The sequence below is a fragment of the Lynx canadensis genome, chromosome E2 (assembly GCF_007474595.2).
Source record: "Lynx canadensis isolate LIC74 chromosome E2, mLynCan4.pri.v2, whole genome shotgun sequence".
NCBI lineage: Eukaryota > Metazoa > Chordata > Mammalia > Carnivora > Felidae > Lynx > Lynx canadensis.
In genome coordinates this window covers 54,937,812-54,959,648 of record NC_044317.1, presented here as the reverse complement: position 1 = coordinate 54,959,648, position 21,837 = coordinate 54,937,812, and the positions used below count along the sequence as shown (strand labels likewise).

General features: G+C 54.5%; 2 protein-coding genes and 1 long non-coding RNA gene across 4 annotated transcripts; 2 read left to right on the top strand and 1 right to left on the bottom strand.

Moving 5' to 3' along the window:
* Window positions 1-1,224: 1,224 nt before the first annotated feature.
* On the top strand, window positions 1,225-5,098 carry HAS1 (hyaluronan synthase 1). The gene is made up of 3 exons (XM_030299362.1): window positions 1,225-1,712; window positions 2,315-2,447; window positions 4,126-5,098. The coding sequence occupies exons 1-3, from the start codon at window positions 1,226-1,228 to the stop codon at window positions 4,799-4,801; spliced, it is 1,296 nt and encodes a 431-aa protein (XP_030155222.1). The 5' UTR covers window position 1,225; the 3' UTR covers window positions 4,802-5,098.
* Window positions 5,099-11,249: 6,151 nt separating this feature from the next.
* SPACA6 (sperm acrosome associated 6) lies at window positions 11,250-21,551 on the bottom strand. Of its 2 annotated transcripts, XM_030299426.2 has the most exons (9): window positions 20,866-21,551; window positions 20,289-20,366; window positions 13,918-13,986; window positions 13,219-13,242; window positions 12,795-12,872; window positions 12,566-12,675; window positions 11,973-12,129; window positions 11,683-11,893; window positions 11,250-11,354 (listed from the first exon to the last, which is right to left on the bottom strand). In XM_030299426.2, exons 1-9 carry the CDS (start codon window positions 21,077-21,079, stop codon window positions 11,321-11,323), a joined length of 975 nt encoding a protein of 324 aa, XP_030155286.1. In that variant the 5' UTR covers window positions 21,080-21,551; the 3' UTR covers window positions 11,250-11,320. The 2 variants fall into 2 exon arrangements, 1 of the variants encoding a protein (XP_030155286.1); XR_003965328.1 differs by lacking the exons at window positions 11,250-11,354; window positions 11,683-11,893; window positions 13,219-13,242; ... (1 more) ...; window positions 20,289-20,366; window positions 20,866-21,551 and having other exon boundaries at window positions 11,900-12,675; window positions 12,763-12,850.
* LOC116737785 lies at window positions 12,867-16,183 on the top strand. The gene is made up of 2 exons (XR_004342952.1): window positions 12,867-13,082; window positions 15,997-16,183. It is a non-coding gene; the product is annotated as an uncharacterized LOC116737785 (long non-coding RNA).
* Window positions 21,552-21,837: the final 286 nt, after the last annotated feature.

The window sequence follows — 21,837 nt, the reverse complement described above, 5'->3', positions numbered from 1 at the left end:
TTTCTTTCATTTCTACTCTTTTTTTTTTAATTTTTTTAATGTTTATTTAGTTTTTTGAGACAGAGAGAGACAGAGCACGAGCGGGGGAGGGGCAGAGAGAGAGGGAGACACAGAATCTGAACAGGCTCCAGGCTCTGAGCTGTGGGCACAGAGCCCGACGCGGGGCTCGAACTCACAGACCGTGAGATCGTGACCTGAGCCGAAGTCGGACGCTCAACCGACTGAGCCACCCAGGCGCCGCACTACTCTTTTTAAGTTGAAGTGTAGTTGACATCACACATTCTTACACCCACCTCCAATATGGAGATCATTCATTTTACTCATTCATATATCTGTTGGATGCAGACTCTCCTTCATCCATTCACTCATCTGTCCATGTAGTCATCCACTCAGTCTAAAGAGTTATTCATTTATGCATCTAGTATAAATTTATTTGTTTGCTTGTTTAAGATTTTATTTTTAAGTAATCTGTGCACCCAACATGGGGCTCGAACTCACAACCCCAGGATCAAGAGTTGCACGCTCTACTGATTGAGCCAGTCAGGTAGCTCTTATTTCTGTATTTTCATCCATTCCATGTAGAGATTTCTTGCTTTCTTCATCCAGTGTAGAAATTCTTTCCTTTACTCATCGGTTCATGCATCTATTATCCATCTAATAGGGAGACCGTGCATTCATTTATTCATTCATTCACTTACCCATTGAACGTAGAGACATTCAGTGTGGAGATTACTTTGTTCATTTATTCATCCACTTATCTATTCAATATATTCATTTGCTCAATTAGTCATTCATCCATTCAGTGTAGAAATTCATTCATTAATGTACTGCATTCGTTTTCTATGACTGCATAACAAATTACCACAAATTTGGCCGCTGGAAACAAAACACTTATTGTCTCATAGTTTCCATGAATCAGGAAAGTCTGGGCAAAGTCTTACTGGATCCTCTATTCAGGGTATCATCAGGCTACAATCACGGTGTCAGCTGGGTCCTATCTAAGGCCCGGGGCCTCTAACAAGCTCATGTGTTTGTTGGCAGAATTCATGTTCTTGCCGTCCTAAAACTTGCCTCTTCCAGACCAGCAAGAGAAACTCTCAGACTTCTAGACCTCCTTTCAAAGGGCTCACCTGATTAGGTCAGACCTACGCAGGAAATGTCAACAGATTAAGGATAAATTACACTGCAAAACTCCTTTACCATTTGTATACAAGGTAGTATAATCATGAGAGTTGTGTCCCATCACTTTTGCCATATTCTGTGGGTTAGAAGCAAATTACAGGTCTCACCCACACACCAGAGGAGGGTGTTATACAGGGGAATGGGTCTCGGGGAGGAGGTCATCTTAAAATGTGATCAGGCGTTGGAAATAATGACAAAATTCAAACGTATGTTCAGATTGGCTGTAGAACGTCCCAGCAGCTCCCCACCCGTGGGTGTCCTCCCCTCAGGATCTGCCCTGATCCCAGCCCCTTCCGCTCCACAGGTTTGTGACTCGGACACGAGGCTGGACCCCATGGCACTCCTGGAGCTGGTGCGGGTGCTGGACGAGGACCCCCGGGTGGGGGCTGTTGGGGGGGACGTGCGGATCCTTAACCCCCTGGACTCCTGGGTCAGCTTCTTGAGCAGCCTGCGGTACTGGGTGGCCTTCAATGTGGAGCGGGCTTGTCAGAGCTACTTCCACTGTGTGTCCTGCATCAGTGGTCCCCTAGGTGAGCAGAGGTAGGGCTTGGGAGGGCCATGGGTGGGGTGGCGGGGGAGAAGGGGAGCCAGAACGGGTTGAGGATGTGATTGAGACTGGGGACAGAGATGGGGCTGGAGCAGGAATTGGGAATAGGGATAAGACTGGAAGGTGGGATGGTGTCTAGTGGGGTTGGAGAAAGGGTGTGGATGGGGATAGGTGCTGGGTGGCTTGGGGAAGGGGATGGGATGCGGTTGGAGTCCAGGACAGGTTTGGGGCCAAGTCTGGGGTTGGTGATGGGTTTTTGGATGGGGATGGGTAGGGGAGAGGACTGAGAATGGATACGGGGTTGGGGATGGACTTGAGGTGGCTTCGCCATCAAAAATGGATGTAGGTGTGGGCCAGGGGCAGGACTGGGGCAAGTTTGGGCATAGGATTGCAGTGTGGGTTTGAGGGTAGAGGGTTAAGGAAGGATCGGTGTTGAGGACGGGATCAGGGCTGGAGGTAGGGCCGAGGACAGGACTGAGGTGGTTGAGGATGGGCCGGGATCGGAGGCGAATTGGGTTGGAGATAGGACTGGGGACAGTATTGGCAACAGGAGAGGCTGATGCTCTTTCTGTACTCCCCACCCAGGCCTGTACAGGAACCACCTCCTGCAGCAGTTCCTTGAGGCCTGGTACAACCAGAAGTTCCTGGGCACCCACTGCACCTTTGGGGATGACCGGCACCTCACCAACCGCATGCTCAGCATGGGTTATGCCACCAAGTAAGCTGAGGGCTTGGGTGGTGTGTGTGTGTGTGTGTGTGTGTGTGTGTGTGTGTGCGCGCGCTGGGAATTACCCAAACCCAAAATACCTTGCGGCACAGTGGGCTCTACCAAGTGAGACATTAGGGGAGAGTGGAAGACACCAGAAGGGACAGGGGTGGCAGTCCCATTGATCACATGACCCAGTGGACTCTACCAAGTGAGGCAAGGTGAGGGCGGGGGATTCCACCTAGGAGACAAAATCGGGGCAAGGTGGCTCTACCATGGGCGGCACACATTCCTCCCAGTGACGTGGGAAGGGAAAGAGATAAACAGTGGGATCTAGTGAGTGAGTGAGTGAGAAGAATCACGTGCTTCAAGAAGAGTTGTAATTCCATGAAACTAGGGGAGTACATCTTCCGGCAGGTCAAGTTCGGGTGGGGAGGGGGGGAAGAATTCTACCAAGCTAGACCCCGTGAAAGGGCCAGAGAGCACGTGGGGTATATCAAGAGAACCCATGCATTCATTCACCCAGCAAGTATTTATTACAATTTTTTTTAAGTTTATTTATTAAAGTAATCTCTACGTCCATTGTGGGGCTCGGCCCAGTGATCAAGAGCCACACTCTCCCGCTGAGCCAGCCAGGCGCCCCTCATTACAATGTTCGAAGCTCTAAGAATGCAGCAGAGACACAAATTCATGCTCACAGACACCGGGGGACACAGTAAATACGTGGATGATGGCACATGCCGTGCGGTTGGATAGTCCGGGAAAAGGGGGCATAGGGTGTTTGGGAGCAGGGAATGAAATGTTAACTAGGATGCCCCAGGAAGGGCAGAGGCAGAGGCTGGAAGTGGTGCCGCTGGAGCCCTAGCAAGGGGGAGCGCATCAGGGCAGGACGGAATGGTCACGGGGGCGGGCGTACTACGAAAGGCTTGTAGGCCACGCGAGAACTTTGAACTACGGGAGGGTTCCGGGCAGAGGGGTGAGGTGCTGCTTGTGGTAACAGGATCCCTCTGGCTGCTGTTTGGAGTACAGACTGCAGGAGGCAAGGGCAGGGCAGGGAGGCTGCACAGGGGAAGGAGACCGGACGCTGTCCAGTAATACCCGTGAGGATAGAATAGTTGGACGCCTCCTAACCAACCGACTGCTAGCGGCCACCTGCTGACGTTCCCTAAGAGCGATTCTAGCCTTGCGTGGGCTTAGCTGGCAACTGGGTGGGGACCGATCAGGCTGTCTGCTGCGGCCACGGGAAGGGGGCTTGATGGGTCCCTTGAGCTCTAACCCGTCGGGCGGCTGCCTTCGGCGGGAACACGGCCTGGCTTGTGCCTCACCGTGAGGCCTGCCAATAGTAGTGAGTGCTAGAGTATTCGTAATAGATTAGTGATAGCATTAGTAATAGGTCAGGAACTGTAATGCTGTTAGTAACGACAGTAGTGGCCTTAGTCACCGTGAAAACGGTAGTAGCTGCTAATACTCATTGAGTAACCGGGCTGGTGATCGTGATTCAGCGCTCACGGCAGCCCTGTTCGGTGGGAATCCTCGTGGATCGCATCTTGCCTACGAGAACCGGAGGCCCGGGGAGGTCGAGAAAGCTTACGGCCCAGTGGCCGCGCCGCGGCGGCCTCTTCTGGCCCCGAGCTCTGTCCTGGCCACGGGGAGGGCCGTGCTGACGCCCCGCCTCGTCCCTCCCGTGCAGGTATACATCCCGGTCCCGCTGCTACTCCGAGACACCCTCTTCCTTCCTGCGCTGGCTGAGCCAGCAGACGCGCTGGTCCAAGTCGTACTTCCGCGAGTGGCTGTACAACGCGCTCTGGTGGCACCGGCACCACGCCTGGATGACGTACGAGGCGGTGGTGTCGGGCCTCTTCCCCTTCTTCGTGGCGGCCACCGTGCTGCGGCTCTTCTACGCCGGCCGCCCGTGGGCGCTGCTCTGGGTGCTGCTGTGCGTGCAGGGCGTGGCGCTGGCCAAGGCGGCCTTCGCGGCCTGGCTGCGCGGCTGCCCGCGCATGGTGCTGCTCTCGCTCTACGCGCCGCTCTACATGTGCGGCCTCCTGCCCGCCAAGTTCCTGGCGCTGGCCACCATGAACCAGAGCGGCTGGGGCACCTCCGGCCGCCGGAAGCTGGCCGCCAACTACGTGCCCCTGCTGCCGCTGGCGCTCTGGGCGTTGCTGCTGCTGGGGGGCCTGGTCCGCAGCGTGGTGCAGGAGGCCAGGGCCGACTGGGGCGGCCCCTCGCGGGCCGCCGAGGCCCGGCACCTGGCCGCAGGGGCCGGCGCCTACGTGGGGTACTGGGTGGTGATGCTGACGCTCTACTGGGTGGGCGTGCGGAGGCTCTGCCGGCGGCGGGCGGGCGGCTACCGCGTGCAGGTGTGAGTCCCGGCGCGCGGGGGCCCCGGGAGCCACGGACTTGCCGGCCTCGGGTTCTGTGGGCCTCGCTTGCCCTCCTCCGTGAAGCGAGGGGGTCGACCCGAGACTCTTCAGCCTGGACTATTTGGGGGCTGGGACTTGGGGTCTTTGGGCAGGGGTATTTATTGATCAGGGTGTGGATTCTTAGGGGCAGGGGGAGACGGGTCCCCGTATGCTGTCCTGGGGTCTGCTTTCTCCCTGTTCGTATTTAATATCCATTTGTACTGTGTGATTAGGACATAATAAAGAATTTTATTTATTTTCTTCTGAGTCTCTCCCTTTTTTTTTTTTTTTTTTTTTTTTTTTGAGAATGGAGGGGCTGTGTGGTTGAAGGTTGGAGACTCATGGGTCTGTAATGTTTCTTTTTGAGAGACAGAGCATGAGCGGGGGAGGGGCAGAAAGAGGGAGCCACGGAATCCCAAGCAGGCTCCGGGCTCTGAGCTGTCAGCACAGAGCCTGATGTGGGGCTCCAACTCATGAACGGTGAGATCATGACCTGAGCTGAAGTCCAGTGCTTAACCAACTGAGCCACCCAGGCGCCCCAAGCTGGTTGTTGTTTTTGTTTGTTTGTTTGATTTATGGAGGGTGAGAGAGGAAGAGATAGAATCCCAGGCAGGCTCTGCACTGTCAGCGCAATGTCTGATGCGGGCTCAAACCCAGGAACCGTGAGATTGAGGCCCAAGCTGAAACCAAACGTTGGCTGTTCAACTGAGCCACCCAGGTGGCCCAGCTGCTTTTTTGTTTGTTTGTTTATGCATTTATTTGCGGGGCGGGGGGTAGGTGCAGAGAGAGAGGGGGAGAGGGCAAATGTCAAGCAGGCTCTGCACCATCAGCGAGCGCGGAGCCCGATGTGGGGCTCGGACTCACAAACTGAACTGTGAAATCATGACCTGAGCAGAAGTCGGCTGCTTAACTGAATGAGGCACCCAGGCGCCACTCCACCCCCCCCCCCCAGCTGTTTGAACCTAGACAGGATACCCTCCTTCGGAGTCTCGGTTCTCTGGGAAACAGGGATACTAATCCCGTGGGTCAGAGGTGTGAGGGTGAAATTTCTCAACTCCCCACTCACAGACACTTACGGAGTACCTACTACATGGGACACTGTCAGGCACTGTGGGTGGTGTCTTCCTGGTCCATCCGCTCTGCTCCGCTCCTAAGAAGGGGAACTTGTACCGTCTCTCCTCAAACCCCTAGCATCTCACCCTTGGCTTGCTTCCCATTCACTGAGAAAAGAGTTGGACGAGAAGACTTCCAGTCCCCACCCATGTCTTCCCACTGCCTCTGTGCCCACACAGGCCACCTTCCCCCACTACTGCAGGTGAACCCTCTGTGTTCCGATGCCAACCCCTTCAAGCACTAGACCTCATGCCGTCTGGTCTGTCTACTCAAAGATCTCCCACGCGCTCACCGTCATCAATTCTTCCCTTCCCACGGGGTCCTTCCCACCAGCATCCAAATGTGCCATCACTCGAATTTTTAACACTCCCTTCCTATTCCTATTTCCTCCTGAGCTACTCATTTTTTAAAAAGTAATCTCAGGGGCGCCTGGGTGGCTCAGTCGGTTGAGCGACTGACTTCGGCTCAGGTCATGATCTCATGGTTTGTGGGTTCGAGCCCCCCGTCGGGCTCTGTGCTGACAGCTCAGTACTTGAAACCTGCTTCGGATTCTGTGTCTCCCTCTCTCTGACCCTCCCCCACTCACGCTCTGTCTCTCAAAAATAAATTAAAATGTTTTTAAAAAAATTTTTTAGGGGCGCCTGGGTGGCGCAGTCGGTTAAGCGTCCGACTTCAGCCAGGTCACGATCTCGCGGTCCGTGAGTTCGAGCCCCGCGTCGGGCTCTGGGCTGATGGCTCAGAGCCTGGAGCCTGTTTCCCATGCTGTGTCTCCCTCTCTCTCTGCCCCTCCCCCGTTCATGCTCTGTCTCTCTCTGTCCCAAAAATAAATAAACGTTGAAAAAAAAAATTTAAAAAAAAAAAAAAAAAATTTTTAAATAAAAAAGTAATCTCCTAGGCACCCCTAGGCGCCTGGGTGGCTCAGTCGGTTAAGCGACCGACTTTGGATCAGGTAATGATCTCGCGGTTTGTAGGTTCAAGCCCCACATCAGGCTCTGTGCTGGCAGTGCGGAGCCTGCCTGGGATTCTCTCTTCCTCAATCTCTGCCCCTCCCCCACTCGTGCTTCCTCTCTCTCAAAATCAGTCAATAAACTTAAAAAGATTTTTTTAAAGGTAATCTCTACCCCCAGTGGGTCTTGAACTCACAACCCTGAGATCATGATTTGCAGGCACCCCAAACTGTCTCGTTTCTAACACCAAAACTCCTTGAGGGCTGTTTATATTCGTCTCCAGTTTCCACAAAGTTCAGCCGTGTAAGTGTATAATTCAACAGACGTGTGCAGCCATTACCGTCATCTGATTTTTGAACATTTTCATCACCCCCAAAAAGGAACCCCATACCCACTGGGAGTCACTTGCATTCCTCACGCACTCATTCTGGACCCACCTCCACACCCCAGGCAACCATAATCTACTGTCTTACAGATTCGCCTCTCCTGGATATTTCACACAAATGGGATCACGCGATATGGGCCTTTTGCGACAGACTTCTTTTGAGGTTCGTCCGTGTTGGTGCATGTATCGGTGGCTCTTTCCTTTTCAGGGCCTAATAACATTCCACTGTAGGGATGTATCGCATTTGGCTGATGCATTTATCAGTTGATGGACATTTGGGATGTTTCCATTTTTGGGCTATTGTGAATAACGCTACGAACATTCACATTCAAGCTGTTGTGGACACACAGGTTAACTTCTCTCGGGTGGAATTCTCTAGGAGTGGAGTTGCTGAGTCACAGGGTAATCCTACGTGTAATTTATGGCCAGGTGGTTTCCACAGTGACTGTACCATTTTATATTCCCACCAGCGAAGTATGAGGGTTCTGATTTCCCTGCATCCTCACCAACATTTGTTATCACCTGGCTTTTTGATTATAGCTTCCCGGGGGTGTGAAATGGTATCTCACTGTGGTTTTGATTTGCATTTCCCTGATGACTAATGTTGCCTCCCACTGACTTTTAAACCCATGCCAATCACATGGTTCCCCCACCTCCCACCCCATTGCTCTACAGAAATTGCTCAGGGTAAGTTCATCAGTGTTGTCCATGTGGCTAAAACCAACGGCCAATTCTCAGGCCTCCTATTTCATGATGTGGCAGCACGTGACCCAGGTGGTCACTCTCCTTGAAATGCTTTCTTTGCCCGGCTTTCAGAATGCCACAGCTGCTTTGTTTTCCCTCTCCGTTTTCCTTCTCGGTTCCACGTAATGTTTCAGACTGCTTCACCTTGCAGAAGCCTCCTCCTACCCACTTCTCTTCTCTTTCTACACTCGTTTCCTCTGTGTATCCAGCGATACGGCTCTGAATGCCTCGTTCATGCTCCCTGCCTGGAGGAGGGACTCCGCAACTTGTATGTTCAGATCAGACCTCACCCCTACATTCGACACTTGTATCCCCAACCGCCTCCAGGACATTTCCACTTGGGATACCTCAAAACCAGACCCAGCTCCTCATCTGTCCTCCCCTTCCTCCCCCTTAATCCCCAGGAAACCTGATCCTCCAGCAGCACCGACATCCAGAAACAGAACCCCTACCTTAGAGCTGCTCACGCCGTGTGCGTTGTGCACAACAGTAACCCCTACCACATAGGACTATTTGATTTCTTTTCACTCACTCGTTCTTTGACAAAGTCAATCAGTCACAGACCCACTTACCAAGTATGAATTGAATTCCACACTTTGCCAGGTTTGCAAATACAGAAATGAATTAAGAGGCAGCGCCTGACTTCCAGGCGCTCCTAGTCAAGTAAACAGAGTCTGGTCCAGACTATACCCAGGATGCCCAGACACGTCCCTCTGTGACTACTGTTTTCAAAGATGACGGACAATTTATTTTATTTTATTTTTTTTTAATTTTTTTTTTCAACGTTTATTTATTTTTGGGACAGAGAGAGACAGAGCATGAACGGGGGAGGGGCAGAGAGAGAGGGAGACACAGAATCGGAAACAGGCTCCAGGCTCCGAGCCGTCAGCCCAGAGCCCGACGCGGGGCTCGAACTCACGGACCGCGAGATCGTGACCTGGCTGAAGTCGGACGCTTAACCGACTGCGCCACCCAGGCGCCCCTGAGGGACAATTTAAATTATCAAAGCTACAAAAGATTATAAATTTAGCTCCTCAGTTGCACTGGCCACATTTGAGCTGTTTCGTGGCCGCAGGTGGCTGGCGGCCACCATGATGGACAGTGCACATCTAGAACATTCCCATCATGGCAGAGGGTTCTACTGGACGTTGGTGCTGCCCTGACCGTTGACACCTGCCCCTTCTCTTTTCTGCCCCTCACACCCAACATTCCGATCCACAAGCAAGCCCCACTGCTCCACCTTTAGGGCAGATGGAGAACGACGGCTCTCACCGTCACCACTTTGTCCCTGACGCTGATCTCTTTCCTGGATTAAAGCTGTCCAGGTTATCACAGCACCAAACAGTGGTTTCTGCTTCTACCCCTCCCGCTACGGTGTAGTATCGACACAGTAGCCACGCAAATCAAATCAAATCATGACCTTCCTTGCCTCAAAAACTGCCCATAACGTTCATCTCAGAGGAAAACGCAGAGCTTCCAGTGGCCAAGGTCCTGCATGACCTGGTCCCCTCACATCCTCTCTGACCTCACTGCGTAGCCATTTCCTAAAGTCCTGCTCCAGATGCCCTGCCATCTGGCCACGTCCCCGATGCTGGGCACACTCGGGTTGTTTCTGACTTGATCCATGCCTCATTTTTGCTTCATTTTGTTTATCGTCTGACCATACATGAGGACATAAACTCCATGAGGGTGCAGACTTTTGTCTGTCCTGACTTCTTCATTGCTGTCTTGACAGTCTCTTAAAAATGCCCGGCACATAGGAAGTACTCAGTAAGTATTCTCTAAACGAATGAGTAAAGGGGAATACATCAGTGAATAAGAACGAGTAGATGCCTAAAAGGAACTTATCTTTCACATGCGAGGACACAAACCCAAATAAAAAACACAAGCTGACATTAAGTCCCGATGAGTGCTTATGCACAAGCTAAAACAGGGGGATGTCCATGGAGGGGGAGCGTAGTCAGAGAAGATGGCATTTGGGCTGGGACGTGTGCACTGAGAGAGAGGTAGCTTCGTGCGGTTCACAGTAAAGTCATTTCAAGTAGGAAAAACAGCACGTGCAAAGGCCTGAACATGGGACCGAGCTTTGTATGTTCAAGGACCAAAAAATGGCCAATGGGGATAGAGAGTAAAGAGGGGGGACAAGAAAAGAGAGTCAGGCAAATACAGTGCCAGGCACACAGAGCTGTCGTGGGGATTAAATAGGTTAATACGTGTAAAGGCTTTTCAGAGGAAACCCTAACTGGGTTAACTAGCCATGTAACAAGGTCCTGGAGAGAGTGACAAGAATCATGACAAACGCAAGGAATAAGCAAAGGCCAAACGGACTGCAGGGTAGAAAGATCAAGGGGAAGAGTGGGACAAGGCTTGCCTGATCATCAAGGGCCAGAACCTGGGGGATCTCGGAGGCCTTGACAAGGAACTGGATTCTGTCCCAATGGCAATAGGGAGCCACTGAAGGCTTTTGAGCCGGAGTAACCTGATCTGACACACTTATTTTTTTAACTTTATTTATTTTGAGAGAGAGCATGAACAGGGGAAAGGAGCAGAGAGGGAGAGAGAATCCCAAGCAGCCTCCATGCTGTCAGCACAGGGCCTGATGTAGGGCTCGATCCCATGAACTGTGAGATCATGACCTGAGCCGAAATCCAGCGCTGGACCCTTAACGGACTGAGCCACCCAGGCGCCCCTGATCTGACATACATTAAAATATTACTCCGGCTGCTATGTGGAAGACGGACTGCAGCGGGGCAAGGCCGAGTCGAGGCAGGGGGGCGAGTGGGGATGCTGCTGCAGTGATCCAGGCAAGAGATGATGGCGACTGGGACCACAGAGAGAGGGCAGCTGCACAAGATGTTTACGAGTTAAAAAGGCTCAGGCATGAAAACCGGAGAGGAGGAGGAATTAAACTTAGGTTTCTGGGGGAGCAGCTGGGTGGACGGGGGCACCTTTAGCAGGAAAGCCTCAGGGAGGCACGGGCTTTCAAGGAGACATCAAGGACTCTATTTGAGGGTGTCTTCTGCAGGCTGCAATGTCAGAGAGACTGCCAGAAATCCTGGGAAGGGTCTGGGCTTGCACCTAAAGCCCTCAGCACAGGCCCTTGCACTGTGACAACTCTACATACTCCCGTCATTAGGAGCCTATCCGCCTGAACGTATCTGGGGTACGCTGCCTCTCCTGCTACCTGCGACGGTACTGACCACCTTCAAAGATGGAAAGAATCTAGAGAGCGGAAAGACATTCTTTATTTTAGGGATGAAAACAGGACAAGGAAGTAAGAAAAAGATACCTTTGTTAGTTGCCCTTGAAGTACCATCGAAAGAATACCCTGGGGAAACAAGGAGGCATTTTGTGTTGGGGGGCAGGGTTGGGGATGAGATACTGGGGTCCGGGAAGCCTGAGTCCCAAAGGTGGATAAGGCCTGAACTCTTGGATCTGAGGGAGGAGGGGGCCGTGGACCTGGACTTATGGGTCTGAGGGAGGAGGGGCTGGAAGCCTAGATTCCTGGGTCTGAGGGAGAAGGGGCTGGAGGTCTGGACTCCCGGGTCTGAGGGAGGAGGTGGATGGTGGCCTGGACTCCTGGGTACGAGGGTGCCGGACACTCAGGTCTGAGGAAGGAGAGCGGATGCTGGCACTCCAGGGTCCCGGGGACTCACCACACCATAAGGGTCGCACTGGCTGATGCTACGGCTGCGAGGGCCGCGAGCAGGCACTGGTTGCCCGGCGTCAGAGCCTCGGGCCTGGCCAGCAGCTCGCCCAGGCTTGGCCTCCATGGTTCCAACGTCTCCGTCTCCTTCGGCGCCCAGCGCAGCGCTTTCCGAAAGGAGACCTGGAGCTCGATCTCCCCACGCGGGGGCGCACTGGTCACTGCGGGGGCGAGCACGTCGGTCGGGCGCGCTCCCGGCGCCCCGCGCAGCCCCGCCCCCTCGCGCAGCCCCGCGCGCACCGTTAAGAAAAAAGTAGAGCCGCGCCACTGGGCGCTGGTCGTGCAGGATGGAGCAAGAGAAGGTCCCGCTGTGCGTGGGCTGCACCGGCCGGATCCGCGCCAGGTATCCTTGGGCCCGCGGGATGTCTCGGAAGTAGGACTGGTCCTGCGTCCGGAGCTAAAGGACGCTCGGGCTGAAGCGGTGGGAGGAGCGGAGCCCTGCCCTAATTTGGCTCAGGTTCCCCCTGCAAGCGTCTCGCCAAACCAGAACGTTCGAGTCCCGACCCCGAACTAGACCACGCCTTCTCGAGCCTTGGCCCCACCCCTCATCCCTTATTAGCGGACCTTCCCCCCACCCCCCCCCTCCCGCCTCCACGCATAACCCCGCCTCCTGGGCGCCGTACTCACTCTCCGGCCCTAAACCCTTCCTGACACGTAAGCCACCCTCCTGAGCCTTGACTCCACTTCTAAATCCTGGGACCGTCCCCTTGCACAAAACGTGCATCTAGACCGAGCTCCCTCGAGTCCCACCCCCCTGAGTCCTGACCCCCGCATCCTCTAGAGAAGCATAACCCGCCTCCTAAACCCTTCGCGTTGGCCCCGCTCCGACTCACACCTCCTCCTGCGAACTTCCAGGAATAGGTGATTTCCTCCTTAGGCAGTTGGAAGTTCACAGTGCAGGAGAACTTAGCCTGCTGACCCCGAGTCACCGTCAAGTCCTGAACTGAAGACATGTCCGCGTCACCACCCGGGCCCGCCCCCGTGCGGCCGCTTCCCTTCCCGGCTCAGCTCTAGTTTCTCCAGTTCGTACCGTTTCTTCTCCTTCCAGGCCCCGCCTCTCACCTGGGCAATCCAGCGGGAAGTTGCAGGCCTTGGAGTAGCACCCGTAGCAGAGGAAACGCCGGGCGACATCCTGGAACCCTGTGGGACCGAAGCGTGCACCTGGGCTCCGTCTGCGTTCCCCAGCCAGGGTCCCTTTGGCCACCTTAAGGTCTGTTAAGCCTCCGGGCTCTATCGGCCAGACAGGCCCTGGGCACCGCCTTCCCGGCGCTCACTGGCTGACTCGCCACACTCTCCGGCCTCTAGGACTCCTATTGGCTTGTTTTTGCTTTCAGGCCCGCCTTGTATGAGGTTTGTGAGCAATACCTGGTTTTATTACTTTTCTCCAGGGCTCTTATTGGCCTCCTTCGGACCCGACGCCCACCCAGGTTTCGATCCCGACCACCTCCCTGCCCCCTCAATTCTGAGCTTTGAATGAGGTGCTTACCGCAGGGAGGGACGCAGGCCTGCGCTGTGGAGAGAGAGGAGACATAACTACCTTGGAGGGCCTGGAAGTGCCCATCTGGAGCTCCCATAGGGGATGTTTACTGGGCCAGATGCTTTCCTCCTGCGGGGCGGGGCCAGGCCTGCCGCGGCCCCCCTAGGGGGCGGAGCCAGGCCTGCCGCGGGCGATCCAGGGGCGAGGCCTGATCTGCCACCGCCCACCTAGGGGGCGGGGCCAGGCCTGCAGCATTCCAGTAACATTAGGCCCAGGCATGCTGTTTCTAAGGGCGCTGGGCGGACCCCAGTGTGTTCCACTGAGGGAGCGGGGCTAGACCCCGGGCGATTGTTTTAGGGACGGCCTAACTAGCGGGCTCAGAGTAGAGGTGTTGGCTAGGCTAGAATTCCCCCACTGAGGGGGTCCACTTGGAAAGGAAATGTCAGAGTGCGCCGACAGATCCAGGGAGAGGCCCAGGCCAATCTGGGACGGAACCATCCCAAGAAGGGGTCCTAGCTGGAGAGGAAACCTTCCACCGAAGCGGGGACCACATCCAGAGTGGTCCTGGCAGGGGGAGAGGCTGTGTCAGGAGTGACCCACCGAGGGCAGCGGCTCAGAGGGACTGGGCAGAAGGGAGAGGATGGCTGGCTCAGGAATTTTCTAATCGTGTGTGTCGCGCCTAAGGGAAGGAACTGGAGCCTCTTTTACCTCCTTTAAGCTTCATAATGACCTTCCGCATTTTCTCGGCAGCATCAGGGAAAGCAACGTTAAAGGAGCCTGGAGAATGGAGGGGGGGGGGCCTTGTAGTAAAGACCCTTCCTTTCCTCAGCCCCTCCCCGTCCCTACGTGTCTAGTATATACTGCACCCCCTCTTCTCACCTCCTCCCACCCTGTCTACCTGGAAGCCTGACGGATCCCCAGATGTCCTTCCATCTGCCCCAGGACTATCTCTCCAATGGAACCCCTCTGCATCCTGTGTTGATCTTATTGAGGGGGAAGGGGAAGATAAAGATCGAATTCCTCACCAAGTCCTACTACCCCTACATGGTCTGACTAGTTTCCTCTGGCTCTCTATTCCATCGTGCCCACCTATCATTTCCCCTAGTGTGAAAACAACCATATTCTCTAGCACCTCAGGGCCTTTGCACATGCTGGCTTCTGTTTCTAACACATCTTTCCCCCTACTCCTACCCATCCTTCATCTCCGACCTCATGTCGTCTCCTTCGAGGTTTTCCCTGACCACAGATCTAATCCAGTTCCGTATTTTTGTCTCCCGAAGTGTTCCATTCATTCCATTTAGAGTTCTCAGTTTAGAATGATATGTATTTATATAATTTATTTTAAAAATTGTAATGTTTATTTTTGAGATAGAGAGCACAAGCAGGGAAGGGGCAGAGAGGGAGACACAGAATCTGAAGCAGGCTCCAGGCTTCGAGCTGTCAGCACAGAGCCCGATGTGGGGCTCAAAATCACAAACCACGAGATCATGACCTAAGCTGAAATCGGACACTTAACCGACTGAGCCACCCAGGTGCCCCCTTACATAATTTATATATACAGCAATCATGTAAGTGTGTACACTGTTAAGTTCGTAAACACATTGTTCTTCGTTCTTCAGTGCCGTATCCCCAGAACCCAGGGGAGGGCCCTGAGTCTTAGTAAGTATGTGTAGAATGAATTCCAGGATCCAGCTGGAATGGCGACCACAACCGGTGGCCTGTGGCTCCAGTCCATCTCTTGCATGTGTTATATTTGGACTGGAATTTGTTTTTAAAAATTAACCAGTTGCCAGCATGTAAAATTTGGGAAAGTCACATAAAACGTTTGGCATTTCTTTTAAAACATTTGGAAGAGGTGCAACACAGAGGTTGTGTTTTTGTGAGGGGGCAAGTAACTACAGCTTAGGGGCGGCTACCTGCTCTACACAGGGCATGCACCTGACCCTCCTCTGTGGTCTCCAGTCTCTGTTCGTTCCTACCCCCCTTTTACGCTTTCTTTCTCCGTCCTCGTGGGTGTTGGCAGTTTTGACCCTTGCAGGGGCCTCCCAACTGTAAGGTTTTGTGGCTTTTCCCAAAGTGAATGGCTGGATGGTGGATTGGCGATTGGTGGAGATGGCTTTGGAAATCAGAAATGTGGCAGGTGTTATGGACTGAATTGTATGCAGTCTTCCCAAATTCGTATGCGGAAGTCCTAACCCCGAGTACCTCGGACTGTGACTGTACTTGGAGGTACAGCCTTGAAGAGGTCATTAAGTTAAAATTATGTCATCAGGGTGGACCCTGATCCAGCATGACTGATGGCATTGTAAGAGGAGGAAAGCTAGACACAGACACACAAAGGGAAGAGCGTGTGAAGACACAGCAAAAGAGAAGATGGTCATCTACAAGCCAAAGAGAGAGGCCTCAGAAGGACCCAGCCCTGCTCACCCTGATGCCTTGATCTTGGACTTCTAGCCTCCAGAATTGTGAACAAATACCTTTCGGTTGTTTAAGCAACTCAGTTTACGGCACTTTGTTATAGCAACCCCAGCAAGCTAACACACAGGGATTGCTAGTTGCCTCCAAATATCTCTTTAGTAACATCACACTGCATTTCAGCTGGGAAAGCACCCCCGGCCCCGCCAACCACCCAGCTAAAAGGCTAGATTTCTCAACAGCCCTTGCAGCTTGTAGCTGCAGTCATGTGACCCAGTTGTGGTCATATAACCAAGTTCATAGGACATAGTCTTAAAAGAGACATAGCACATTTTATCAATCCTTCCCTTTTCTCCATTTTGCTGCCTGAAGTTTGGATGGATGGCCGGAGCTCTAGCAGTCATGTAGAACCACGAAGATAAGGGCTCCACCCTAGGATGGTAAAGCAGGCAGCCGGAAGGGATTTGGGTCCCCAAGAAGATGAAATGATGCTGCCGTACTGAAGTGCCTACCTCAAGACTTCTTTTACACGGGAGAAATAAACTTCTAGCTTGCTTAAGCCGTTGCACATTCCTCTTGACTTTTTTTTTTTTTTTAAGTAGGCTTCATGCCCAGCGCAGAGCCCAGCGCGGGGCTTGAACTCACAATCCTGAGATCGAGACCTCAGCTGAAGTCAAGAGTCAGACGCTTAACCAACCCAGCCACCCAGGGGCCCTGTTCCTCTGTGATTTAAGACCATATAAAAATGGAAGATATTGGCAAGTGTGGCTGATGTGGTGATCTTTGGGTATAAATTGGAGAGAGGGGGCACTGAAGCCAGGAAGTGGGTTCAGAATGAGGGGTCAAGGACTTAGGTATCTCTCCTTGGTCACAGGGCAGATGTGTGGTCTGGAGACGGCAGGATGATCAGGAGGATGTGGTCAGAGTGGGGTGCTCAAATGAGAGGCCAGGATGTTAGAGTCGTCATCCAAGGAATATCTTTGGGCCAAACCAAGTGACTCACAGGGAGGATGAGTGTGGGATATACCAAGTGAGCCATGCCCAGGGTATGTGTGCGTGCTGTATCGATCGAGTAAATCATGGGAATAAAACAGGGATAGAGTGAAATGTCCAGAGGCAGAGGGGTGGAGGTTGTCTCAAGTGAGCCACAAGGGGGCGTGGGTAGATGTTGTAAAGTCTCCCCAAAAGAGGTGCATGTAAAAAAAAAGTGCGTATCTGTAGGAACTTCAACTGTTTCAGACCATCCGGGTTTGAGTCCCGGCTCATCCGTTATGGGTGTTGGGAGTTTTGACCCTTGCAAGGGCCTCCAAACTGTAAGGTTTTGTGGCTTTTCCCAAAGTAACGGCTGCATGGTGGATTGGCGATTGGTGGAGATGGCTTTGGAAATTAGAAATGTCACAGCTGAGACATCCATTTCCAGCCCTCTTCCTTACGTGACCTTGGCCAAATATTTAACTTTCCTGATCCCCAGTTTGCAAGACGGGGACAATATCAGCGCCTGCCTCTTAGGGCTGGGGTGGAGGGCGGGGGCGAGATTTAATGCCATACAATATAAAGGGCGTCCCCATGCCAAACGATGTGCCGTTTAATGGCCGCGTGACAGAATGTCTGTAAGCGCTTCGGATGGCACACGGTGAGTGTTACGGACGGGTCAGCTGCTCGTATCGACCACCTCCAGGTTTGAGATGGGGAAACTGAGGCACAGAGAAGTTAGGAAGGTGGCCCGAGGTCACACAGCTAGACTTCAACCCAGGTGGTTGAGCTCCATGACCTGTGGCATACCTCCCTTCTCTACACCATGCCGTCCACTCCCTGGTTTTTATACGCAAACAGGATCACCTGCCACCACGGAGAGCCTCTCGGAGTCAGCGTGTCCATCTCTTGGGTCCTCCGTCCCGGAGACCTGGAGCTGCCCTTCCCATCCCCCTCACCCTGCACACACCCAATCCAGCATCTCCTGGGTCCGTCCAGGACAGAAAGTCCAGCTGGGCCCCAGCTTCCCCATCTAGAAAATGGGGCCACAAAGGGGCGCCTGGGTGGCGCAGTCGGTTAAGCGTCCGACTTCAGCCAGGTCACGATCTCGCGGTCCGAGAGTTCGAGCCCCGCGTCGGGCTCTGGGCTGATGGCTCAGAGCCTGGAGCCTGTTTCCGATTCTGTGTCTCCCTCTCTCTCTGCCCCTCCCCCGTTCATGCTCTGTCTCTCTCTGTCCCAAAAATAAACAAACATTGAAAATGGGGCCACAAAACCCCACCTCACAGGGCCGGTATGGAGATGTCCTTGAGGAGGATAATTAACGTGTGTAACCGCAGACACGGCCCCTCCCATGTATAGGGCACGTTTGGCACGGTCACATCCTTGACCTTCCTAATCTTCCATGCTCAGGCCCAACCCTCGTCTTGGCCCACCTGGCCCACTACAGCTGGTCCAAACACCGCTGACCTTCTCAGTGGTTGCCCTGCTTTTGCCCTTGGCCTGCATGGCCTCAGTCAGATGTCGTCTCTTTCTTTCTCCCTGAAATCCTCCAGTGTGGCTCCCGCCTCGAGAGCAAAAGCTGAAGTCAGTTCAAGGGCCCACAAGAACGGTTCTCAAAGTGTGTTCCTGGAGCATCACCTGGGAACTTGTTGGAAATGTGCGCTTCCTGGCCCTGCCTCAGACCTACTGGTCCGAAATGGAGGGTGGGGCCCAGGTGTCTGCATTTTAACCGGCTCCCGGGTGATTCTGACATCCACGGGAGCTTGACAACCACTGGCCTACGAGGTCCTACAGGGTGTGGTTCTTCGAAGCCTCTGATTTCTTCTCTCGCTTTTTCCCTCCGCTCCAGCCCCTTGTGCTGGCTCTTCCCCCAGATTATCTGCATGGCTCTGTCACCTCACGCACATCTTTGCTCAGCCGCATCTTCTAATTTGCAACTCCCCTGACCAACCTATGTGACATAATCACCCCACGGGGCGCCGGGGGGGCTCAGTCGGTTGGGTATCCGACTTTGGTTCAGATCATGATCTCGCGGTTCGTGAGTTCGAGCCCTGTGTCGGGCTCTGTGCTGACAGCTCGGAGCCTGGAGCCTGCTTCAGACTCTGTGTCTCCCCCTCTCTCTGCCCCTCCCCTGGTCGTGCTCTGTCTCTCTCTCCCTCCAAAATAAATAAAAACATTAACTTTTTTTTTTAATAATCATCTCATGGGGCACCCTGTTCCCTTTCTGTCCTCTGTTCCCCTCCATATCCTGGATTACCAACTGACACACTATAGTATTTCACTGATTACATTTATTGTCTGTGCCTCCCACCGCCCCCAATACAAGCAACCTGAGGGCTAGTGGTTTGGAGTTCTGGTCACAGCTATGTCCTCAGTGTTGTTTCCGGCACATTCAGTAGAAACTTGTCGCTTATGTTGCACCAGCTTCTCCCGGCCTCCGGTCTGTCCCCCACACAACCCCAGAGGATCTTGCTACGCCCAGAGCTGAGCCTGCCCTTTCCCCACTCATAGCCCTGCTCCTTCAGGACAGTCTCCAGTCTCCCTGACCTTGCAGCTAAACCCTGGACGCATGTGTCTAGCTGCCTTCTGGGTGTCTCCTGCGTCCCTCACGGTCACTACATCCTAGCCCAGCTCACCACCTACTCCCACTCCTGCTCTTTTGCCCGGACTCCCCGTCTCCAGGGATGACCCAGCCCCCACCCTCGCATGGGGACCCCGGGTGCCGTCCGTTATCCTGCAACTCCCCGAACAGCCCATCAGACCCACCCCCTGTCCCTCTTGCTCTGGACTCTCATCTGCGCCCGTGTCCTCTCCCGCACCGTCACAGCCCTTCCCCGGCTCAGGCCTCCCAGCCTCCACTGTCTCCCCACTCCAGTCTGTCCCACACCCGGCTCTAGGGGGAGATCTTTTACGTGCAGAACGGGACTCGTTCCTGCTCTTTTCAGAAACTTCTGTGAGGAGGTGGTCTACGTGGGGAGAAAAGGTGTTTTCTGGAGTCCCGAGCCCCTCCCCCCACCCCAGCTCTGAGTTGCCCAGGCCCCTCTTTGGGGTTTGGGGGTCTGTAGCTGAAGTCTTCTCCACGCTCACCCCCTCCCCAGACACCCCCTGGGTGGACGGGAACCTCCCCATCTTTCAGGGTCGTTGTCAGAAAGCTTGGTGGGCAAGAGCAGAAAACAAAAGGCCTAACTGCAGATGTAGAAATAAACCCTGAGCCCTGGACCCCCAGCTGGCCAGTTCATGCTGCAAACAGCGCTCAGGCCTCCCTCCTCCCTCCCACCCTCAAGGTCTGTCTGGTCGGGAGGCTTCTTCCGCTCACCACGCTGCACGGCCGTCAGGGAAGCAAAGCAATTGTCCCATCTTACAGGTGGGTGAGCTGAGACCCTGAGGGAGGCAGCAACACATCCAGAACCTCACAGCCAGGAAGAGGGGGAGCCACACAGCCAGGTGGCTCGGAACTCATGTCTGCCTGCTCCCGACTGGGCTTCAGACTCGAGGTCATTTCTGCGCTGTTCTTTGACCTCCCTGCCAGCATCCGGCCGTCCCTTCTTCCCGACAGATAATCAAGCTCACTCAGCCTATGGCACCGCCTCAGGATCTGCCACATTTGCCCCCCGCGCCCCGCCCCGCACACACACATCTACCTCTTGGGGGCTTCCAACCCACATCCGCCAGACCATCCCCACCCCACTCACCCTGGGCGGCAGCTATCTCCTGGAGAGAGTGGGTCATCTGGGTGAAGGCGTCATGCAGATGGCTTCTGTCATCGTAGTCTGGGAGTAAGGGCGGAGGGCAGAGGCTGGGAAAAGCAGTCCCCTCAACACCACGTCCGAAGTGTAGAGATTCTCTGTCTCTCTAAGATACCTTCTGTCTCCGAGTCTCTGTCCACCCCCCCCCCCACTGCTATCCTGCCCGCTCTGAGTCTGTCCCCTATCTCTGAGTCTATCCCCCCATCTCTCTCCTCCCTTGAGTCTGTCCCCCTACACCTCTATTCTCCTCCTCTCTGAGTCTGTCCCCCATCTCTGTTCCCCCCCGTCTATCCCCCCATCTCTATCCTCTCCTGAGTCTGTCCTCCATGTCTATACTATCCCCTTCTGAGTCTGTCCCCCCAAATGTCTGTCCTCCCCCGAGTCTGTCCCTCACTCTCCATCCTGCTCTAAGTCTGCCCCCACCATCCCCTCTCTGTGTGAATCCCAGTGGTTCTCAAGGCACTCGGGGCCCTCCCTGCACATACCCCCCAGGACCCCGGAGGAGAGTGGCAGGTCTCCTCACTGATTTCAATGTCGGCGAGGTCCGCAAAGGCGCTGCTGAATGCCTCCTGACACTTCTCCAGCTCGGGGCCCTGTATACCAGCAAAGATCTGGCAGATGCGGGTGCGTTCCTTATAGGATGTGAAGCAGATCAGACAGGCCCAGGCGGGGGCCCTGAAGACCGTGAGGGCCGCCAGGGCACACGGGACAGCGCTGTCTTGGGCCAGCAGGGCCATAGCGGAGGGTCTAGGCCCGGGCAGAAGCTGGTGACCTTTGTGAGGTCACCATGGTGGGGGGGAGGGGCACGTGGTCTAGGGTCAGAGGTCGGATTTCTGTGGCTGGCCAAACGTCAAGCTCTGGGTTTTCCAGGAGAAAGGGTGTGAGCGGTCAGGGGTCAGGTGGGCAATCCCCAGGCTTGTGGTTGGTCCGGACGCCAGGCTCCCAAGAACCTCACCTGTGACCCTGGATGTCCTCACAGGTTAAAGGGTCTCAGGGACCCAGAGGCCGGCAGTGTGGCGTGGGGTGGCCTGACAGGCGCTGGCGTGGGGTGGGGGTGTGGGGTCAGAGTGGAGATGGCACAGAGATACTGTGAGATCCCGAGAGACAGGAGCTGAGACACGGAGGGATGCCAGAAAACACAGTAAGAGAGAGATGAAGACAGAGTCTGAGAGGCCGCTGTGCAGACACACAGAAGACTCCAGAGACACAGTGGAGATGGAGAGACAGCCCAGCTCCTCCACCCAGGGTCCCCCCGGCATGGGGCAGCGGTCCGGGGCTGGGGTCCCCGCCGGGCGTCCCGTGCAGGGCGCAGCCTGGGGAAAGCTAGGAGGCCGTATAGTGATCTCCGTGGGTGTCCTCCTCAACTATACAACCTCCTACCTCAGCCCGGGGGGCGCGGCAGGTGGACAGACAGACGGATGGACGGACAGATGGGGGCCAGGAGGACCAGGGAGGGCGGGGAGGGCCGGGAAGACCCCAGCCGCGATGGTGAGCC

Bases quoted from the DNA above. Each gene is read 5' to 3' on its own strand.
- SPACA6 (XM_030299426.2), bottom strand. From the start codon at position 21,079: ATGGCCCTGCTGGCCCAAGACAGCGCTGTCCCGTGTGCCCTGGCGGCC. The intron at 20,367-20,865 runs GTGAGGAGACCT...CCTTACTCCCAG, and splicing joins CCTCGCCGACATTGAAATCA to ACTACGATGACAGAAGCCAT. The intron at 11,355-11,682 runs GTGAGTCCCCGG...TTGTTTCCCCAG, and splicing joins AGTGCGACCCTTATGGTGTG to GGTATTCTTTCGATGGTACT.
- HAS1 (XM_030299362.1), top strand. From the start codon at position 1,226: ATGAGAGTTGTGTCCCATCACTTTTGCCATATTCTGTGGGTTAGAAGC. The intron at 1,713-2,314 runs GTGAGCAGAGGT...CTCCCCACCCAG, and splicing joins CTGCATCAGTGGTCCCCTAG to GCCTGTACAGGAACCACCTC. The intron at 2,448-4,125 runs GTAAGCTGAGGG...CCTCCCGTGCAG, and splicing joins AGCATGGGTTATGCCACCAA to GTATACATCCCGGTCCCGCT.